The sequence below is a fragment of the Sabethes cyaneus genome, chromosome 1 (assembly GCF_943734655.1).
Source record: "Sabethes cyaneus chromosome 1, idSabCyanKW18_F2, whole genome shotgun sequence".
NCBI lineage: Eukaryota > Metazoa > Arthropoda > Insecta > Diptera > Culicidae > Sabethes > Sabethes cyaneus.
The window spans coordinates 100,590,301-100,598,749 of NC_071353.1; the positions used below are offsets into that span (position 1 = coordinate 100,590,301).

General features: G+C 41.6%; 1 protein-coding gene across 1 annotated transcript; it reads right to left on the reverse strand.

Annotated features, from left to right (window-relative positions):
* Positions 1-694: 694 nt before the first annotated feature.
* Positions 695-1,516, reverse strand: LOC128746022 (uncharacterized). The gene has a single exon (XM_053843074.1). It carries the CDS (start codon positions 1,514-1,516, stop codon positions 695-697), a length of 822 nt encoding a protein of 273 aa, XP_053699049.1.
* Positions 1,517-8,449: the final 6,933 nt, after the last annotated feature.

An 8,449-nucleotide genomic window follows, 5' to 3' on the forward strand; every position in this document is an offset into this window, starting at 1 on the left:
TTTTCCAGCATATCCTCCGTCTTCGGTACACCTGGAGATCACCCAACCAGACGGAATCACAAATCGACCACGTTCTGATAGATAGTCGGCACTTCAGGCATTATCGGTGTCAGAACCTATCGGGGCGCAAACATTAATTTGGACCAGTAAAGATACGTCAAAAACTATCTGTTTTGAACGACAAACGATACCGGCGTTAGCCACGATTAGCTCCTCTTATGGACTGTTGGAATGCCATGAAAATGGCCATTACCAGCGAAACGAGCAACGTTTTGAACCACGTGGCACCGAATTGACGTAAAGAATGGTTTGACGAGGAATGCCAGCAGATATTGGGTGAGAAGAATGCAGTGCGGGTACAAATGCTGCGTAGAGCCACCCGTCAGAGTGTGGAGTGATACAAACAGAAGCGGAGATAGCAGATTCGACTCTTCCAGGAGAAGTGCCTGGAACTTGCGCTGTTGCTTAGGAGAACCAAACTAATTTAACACCCCCAACCAGATCTCTCCAACCTCCACCCCATTTTCCGCAAAAAGGTTCGGAAAATGTTTCTCTTCTGATCAAATATCGAAATGCCAAAAACAACTGGAGCTTAGAGATTGTCATAAAAGTGTCATTCTTACTAGACACATTTAAACATAAATTTATACAAGTAAATCAATTTATTTGTCTAATCACATTTGAATGCCTAATTCTACTCACAATCGGTAAGATTTAAAAATATTCTTTTAATTTCTACGATACTCAGCTGCGGTGGATCTTTCACTAAGCTATCCGTTTTGACAACGTCCCCATGCTGAGCCAATCGTTCTACAGTTTTTAGTAAACGTATACGTCTGCAAGCCACCGCTAGTCTTTCTTCGGGGTGCTCTACTTCCGACCTGACTTTCGCATCCAGGTCAACCACAAACTTCAGGTAGGTTTCAATGGGACCAAATTGTGAATTCTGCCGGCTTTCGAGGTACAACGAGAACCCCAGATTTCCCAACGATAAATTCGGGCGCAGGCCAAGATATCCGTAATAGATATCTTTGGCTTCCGAATGTACCTTGATACAGTCGCTATATGCCCTCATCGTCAACAAGTAAAAGGCGTAATCTTCCAGCGCCTTTGCGTAAGAAATGCTCATTGATCCAAGCTCGTGCGACGCCCAGCTGACTGCCTGTGTTATTAGAAGCTTAGCTCGACTCAGTTGTCTTCGAGCGAGACAGGTTTTAGCCAACTGTTGTAATGCCGAAACTATTACTCCATGATCGCTGTTGTCCGTTAGCAGCTCCAGCGCCGACAATCCCTGCTGATAGCTTGCTTCGAATTCGCACTGTTCAAAAAGACTAGTCACGATGGCAAGTCTGGCATCAGCCAGTACATTTAACGGGATATCTTTTAACTGCAATATCAGTGCTTCCATATCGTGAACTGTTTGCTTCGATGCTTCGTGACGGCTGGAGAGACTTTCCGCTAGAAGCAGCGTACGTAGGATGCACAACTCATGAACTGGTTTGTCTTTAGAATGCATTCTCAATTCTTTCAACAAAACGACGGCTTCGGCGTACTAACTCGAATCTACAAGCAGCATTCCGAACTCCAGACAGGTAAAGGAACTAAGCTGATCTTCCATTGTGGGTGACGATGCTATAAGGGTGCACAACTTCTCCACCAACTCCCAAACAAAGTTTTTGTTCCACTTTTCCATCGAAAGAAGGCATGTTATCAATTGCATTTGCACATACGAATAGGGCTCGTACTGAAGAACTTTAACTATCAGTTCTTAACGTTTAGGTCAACCGTGAGCGACGCGGGGGCTGCCCCCTTGCAGTGGCCGGTGCTTTCGACGGCGGATCACCGGCGAACACTCGCCGTTGCCTGCGGCCAGCTCGCCCTGAATCATCTAGGAAACGTTGAATATATATAGATTATGGCCAACGTACACTATGGCTCCCGTCCATTATGGCAAACATACATTATGGCATTTGTCTGTATGGCTCTTGTCCATTATGGCAAACATACATAATGGCATTCGCATGTATGGCAACCGTCTGTATGGCTCTGTTTTCCTAGATCTACTGACCTCTATTACTTAACTTTCACTTTCGTATCTTCGTGCAACGTAAGAACTATTGAACTAATAATGTGATGTATATACTGGACACTATCACTTGTTGTTCTTACAAAATAACATAAGCATTTACCTTATTCGCCAACCGGTTTCGGGTAGATGTTACCCATCATCGGGGCTAGGTCCAACTGATTTTGATAAGAGAGTAGTTACAACTTCAGCTTTGTTAGATGAAAGAGCGGCGATACTATCGGAGCATCGTCTTCATTCATCAAACATTGCTCTATTACTTTCCTTCAGTTGGGTAACCCCTGCGAAATGGTACTTTCTACGAAAAGATTTTCCGTGAAATGGTACATCCCGCGTAAGGTTTTTCGCGAATTGGTATTCTGCGAAACTCTATATTCCGCGTTATGGTCAACCGAGAATTGGTGTTCCGCAAAATGGTATTCGGCGAAATGGTTTGTAATGATGGCGAATGTTTAAATGCTATCCCCTTTATTTTATCAGGCTAAGCAATGAGGGGAGTTGTTTTCTATTTTACTGTGAGGAAAATATGTATTTTAAAACACCCATGAACTCCTCAGAAACTTGCAAAACTCGAGATTGTGATAAAGATCATCCGAGATTCAGGATTTATGTACAACACAGTTTATTTTGTGGCAATACGAAGTTTGTCGGGTCAGCTAGTTACCCAATAAAAACAGAAAGCGGCGAGCTGCATACTTTGTCTCAAATAATACCACGGAAAAATTATTTACTTTTTCGTTACGGCTGAGAATGGTAAAACATGGTATTACTGTATTTTATGTATATTATGGTATTAATGGTATTTCTAAAACACTAGTTCTGTTCATAATCAAGATCTGTTAGTGCGATAGTATATTGTGCTTCGAAATACTTAAACGCCTTCCATAAACATAGCTTTCCAAGCTTTCATGTACTGAAGAAAAATCTATCGATTACCGAAATTGCTGCCAAGGTTGATCTTCAAGTGCTGCTTAGGGTACCGCTAGAGAGCCTTAGAGAGTCGCCATCTGAAACAAATAATCTAGCAACAATGCAGCTGCGTATGTCAGTGTTGCCGCACGCACAGATTATTCTGTGATCAACAGACATTTGGAATGAATAACTTTTATAAAATCTGGATATGTAATTCCTTTTCATGATAATTTTACCACAGTTAATGGTCGTTCCGTAAATAGTTATGCTGCTGTTGTCTGTTATTGCCAATTCTTTTGAGACCCAGCGATTTAAATTAAAGATGTCGAGTTTCTCGATGCTACATATAATAATAACATCCTCAAGGAACCTTCCTCTGAAGCTTTTATCTTTGATAATTCATAAAAAGCTGCTAAAAATTTAGAAAAATCTACTCAAAAAATGTTCTTGATTTGAGATGGCGTCTCTCTATCTTTAACAGGCTCTCTAGTCGTTACTCTTTATAAGGCTCTCTAATCGGTGTTTTGACAAGTCTCCTGTTCGATTGGACTTACTTTTGACAACTGATTCTGTTCGATTGGAATTTTCGGTTTAAGATGGCGACTCTCTAAGGCTCTCTAGGTACCGCCAGAGTAAACGCGACAGCGACGCGACGCGACTTCGCTCACATTCGTTTAAATAAGCAGCACTTTTTCGCCGGAAACAGGTCGTGTCGCGTCGCTGTCGCGTTTACTCTATACGGGGCCTTAATCTAGCACTGCATTGCATTGCCGATTTCACAATTGTATTTCTAGTTTCTAGTACAAATTCCGCTTCCAACACTATTTTGGTAGTTATATAGCCGTCGGCAACCCATAAAATGATGAAAAACTTTTGGAATGTTTGCTTAAAAAATTTGGCGCTTGAGATATTTTTGCCTAAATAATGGTATTTTGTCTTTTTGTCATATTTTTTGACAATCAAGCAAATAGTTTTGTTTATCACAAACTACTTTTTCATTAAACTAGCTTGATAAAATGTCTAAAACTAGCAGTTTGGATGTTTGTCCCGCAGTCCCATACGTTCAACGTACTGTGCGACGCTTAGAAGATTTTCCGATCGATTGGTGCAAGAAAATCGATTTAGAAATCGCTAAGCTATTAGCTGACCCGACAATCTTCGTATTGCCACAAAATAAACTGTGTTGTACAGAAATCGTGAATTTCGGATGACCTCTGTCACAATCTCGTGTTTTGCAAGTTTCTGGGGAGTTTATGGGTGTTTTAATATACAAATTTTCCTCACAGTAAAGTAGAAAACAACTCCCCCCATTGCTTATCCTGATAAAATAAAGCGGATAGCATTTAAATATTCGCCATCATTACAAACCATTTCGCTGAATACCATTTTGCAGAACACCAATTCTCGGTTAACCATAACGCGGAATATAGAGCTTCGCAGAATACCATTTCGCAAAAAACCTTACGCGGGATGAACGATTTCACGGAAAATCTTTTCGTCGAAAGTATCATTTTGCGGGGGGGAGACACAACTGAAGGAAAGTAATAGAGGTCAGTAGATCTAGGAAAATAAATAAACCTAGATAGAGGTGATCTCTACTGTGGGCTGCCCCCCGCAGTGGCCGGCGCTTCCGATGGCAGGTCGCCGGCAACACTCGTGGCCTGGGCCGTCTCGCCCTGAATCATCTATTGTTACTATTGATAGTTGTTGGTGGTCTTGTTTTTGACTAATATTTTATGAAAGAGTCTAAAATTTCGATTAGTTTTTGAGTTACGCAAAAATTTCTGTTTTATTAGTATAAGAGTCCAAATATCCCTACCACACGGGTGAGGGGTCTCAAACCATCATTAAAAAATTCCTGCCTACAACACCCCCCACATGCCAAATTTGGATCCATTTGCTTGATTAGTTCTCTAGTTATGAGGATATTTGTATTTCATTTGTATGGAAGCCCCCCACTATTGAAGGGGTCATAATTCCCCTTCTAAAGAGCGGAGGGGTCTCAATTCACCATAGAAAAAAATTTGCCTACAAAAACACCTATATGCTAAATTTGGTTCCCTTACACTCAAGTCTTTTTTTACACGGTTTGTTTTTTTCGATTACTCGAGAACGCTGCCGCTAAGGAACTATTTGCAATCTACGTGAGGAATGTCCAGCCACTCCCAAATGTATTGAGAGATAAATTAATGGTCCCTAAGTTACCCCGTTCTTAATATTCAAAAAAACAAACCGTGTAAAAAAAGTACTTAGGTGTAGCTTGATTAGTTCTGGAGTTATGAATAAATTTGTATTTCATTTGTATGGGAGCCCCCCCTCCTAAAAAGGTACGGGGTCCCAATTCATCATAGAAAAAATTCTTGCCTCCAAAACCATCCACATGCCACATATGGTTCCTTTTGATTGATTAGTTCTCGTGTTATGAGGAAATTTGTATTTCATTTGTTTAGGAGCCCCCCCCCATTATTGAAGGGGGAGGGGTCACAATTCCCCTCCTAAAGAGGGGAGGGGTCTCAATTCACCATAGAAAAAAAAATTGCCTACAAAAACACCCACATGCTAAATTTGGTTCCATCAGCTTGATTAGTTCTGGAGTTATGAGGAAATTTCTATTTCGTTTGTGTGGGAGCCTCCCCCCCCCTCTCAAAGGGAAGAGGGGTCATAATTGCCCTTATAAAGAGGGGAGGGGTCTCAATTCACCATAGAAAAAATTGTTGTCTCCAAAAACACCCACATGCCAAATTTGGATCCATTTGCTTGATTAGTTCTCTAGTTATGAGGATATTTGTATTTCATTTGTATGGGAGCCCCCCCCTCTTAGTGGGGGGAGGGGTCTCTAACCAGCATAAGAACCTTCCCTGGCCCAAAAAACCCATACATGCAAATTTTCGCGCCGTTCGGTTCAGTAGTTTTCGATTCTATAAGGTACATACCGACAGACAGACAGCCAGACCGAAATCCATTTTTATAGGTATAGATCCCCTGTACCAGCTAACGTAGTCCTACGTCAAATCGCCCCATGGTATCATCCATGTATACAAGTTTAATAATCGACTGAAAACGAACTGCATGTTTATTCTTAATAAGGGAGCACTTTCCTAGACGAGTCAAATCGAAGAATAAAGGGTTGTATCTATGAGTCAGCAAACAAAACAAACCGAATAAACGTAAATAGAGAGATTTAGCTAGTGCAATTCATATACTGCAACCATGCAGCGCCCGCCGCTCGCTAGGCGAAGCAAATCGAGAAACAGGGGAAACTAAAACGCCGAAATAGTGGTATACCTACCTACCTAGGACAGTTTTAGCCATGAGGAACCGTATTTAAATTTGTACACATCCAATGATTGGCACATAAACTTTGACTAATCACTGCCACTGTACGACGAGCGCTTGTTATTGGTAATTATGCTTCGCAGTGAAACGATGTGATGGTGACACTCACTCAAATGGTTCAAATCTGCAGCGATTAGTCAAAGTTAACGAGTTAATTTTCGGCTATCGGCGCGACGGGTGTGTCAACTTTTGACATTCCACTATTGTATGTGGAAACGCTGTTTGAAAATTGTTTTGTTCTAAATTTTGCTGAACGTGCAATTTGTTTTAGTTGTTGTAAAATAAAAAATTTAAAGTTGGTAATTGTCTATCAAAATATATTCTTTTATATTTCATAAAATTTCATTTGATTAAACCATCACTATGCGCAACATTATTTATAGGTGTAGAATCGAAAGGCAACGAAAATTATTCGACTGTAAACCGTCCCAATCACATTCTCCGAACCATTTACAGTTCATCATTATATGACAGTGTTAGCCATTTTTCTGTGCAAAACCTGCCATTATCGAAAATTACTAACGGATGCTCAATAGACCTTCACGGTTCATGCGGAAGTGATATGCGACCTGGTGCGTACATGAAATTAAATCAAACTTTTAACAGTTTTTCGTTAACAGGCGGATGCCATTAGATGGCAACAGTAAAACAGCGAATTGTGATTCGCTGAAGTAATTTACTTTTTTGAAATAATTTTGCGTGCACCCTGGTGACACTGTTGACGAGGTTTGTGGTCGTAACTTTATCGTGAAAGCGATGGACTTATTTTGGGAAATCCCAACCAAAATTAAGGTAGTGCGAAAATTATGAATTATTTTGCGAAATGTCGTAGTGCACTCAGAGAATCCAACAAACATAGCATGCAAAACGATAATGTCGCCTGCATTGCAAGTGAATTCTCCCCAGTAAGAGTTAGAAAAAATTTCTTTATCGCCTCTTTATTAGAACTAATCTCCAGTCAGTTTTACCAGATACAATGGATGTTCCACGTGCGCTTACAATGGTGTAGAACATATGGAAATGAGTAATGGAGCAACAATCTATTCATTAGGGGCAGTTGGTGCTTACCTTGGTGGCGTATCACTGACCTAGTACATAGTGACGAACCTTGCGTACCGTAGTAGCGCTTACCAGCCAGCCAGTCAGTCATTCATCCGAGCAACCGTATGATTTATGGTGCTCTTAGAAATCACCATTGGCGTGACTTGTCGGTACGTGCGTACAGATAGTAGCATCGCACGAGTTCGCTTGCGTTCAAGAGCGAGAAGAAGATATTTATCGGCATCCAATATGGTTTTCATAAGTAACGGCTACTAAGATCAGGGGTGTTCGGTTCGGTTTAGTTCGGTCATTGTGACCTGCTACCGCGATAGATGTCGTGATTTATGCAAGTTTCGTGCTACTTGTAATTTTAATGAACCATTCGAACTCGACGCCAGCAAACTGGTGTCAATACCGGTGTTTGCAGTGACAACAGCCTACTTTGGTAAACACGGCGCGTGGAAATTTTTCGCAAAAACGTGATGGCGATAGACAAGGTCGAAGATGAAAGACCTACATGCTGACCGGTGGTGAATCGTCGAGCTCGAACCTCGGAAATACAGCCAAAGTACTTCAACAAACCGGTTTTCATAGCCATATCATCGGTGCATAATCTTTCTCTTCTGTTAATATGCGATCTACTGGCGTTTCCGTATTGTTTTGGTCATTCATTTCATAGCCCATCAAACCGAGGTGGAAGGGATTTCTTACTGCACGAGCTCAAAGCTTCGGTGGTCGTTGGCTAGAGCAAACGTGTCGGTTTATTTGCAGCAGACACCGGTCGGGCTGGACACACTATCGGCTGATTCGGTGCAGTGATCGAGTGATTTTGCATTCCGGTGATGCATTCGACCAATTACCGTTTTATTGGCAAATGTCCGCGTGAGACGGTTTGTGATCCTAGTCAACTGGACGGATTTTCTTGTCGGTAGTAGGAACTGTGATAAATTGTGATTTGTGATTTTGCTGTAACACCCTGTAATCACGCCTAGGATCCGCGAAGCCTGCGCGTGTGTGATGTGAATGTTGCACGACTAATTTATTTCGCGCGCTGCCTGCATATGGGGAGTTGGT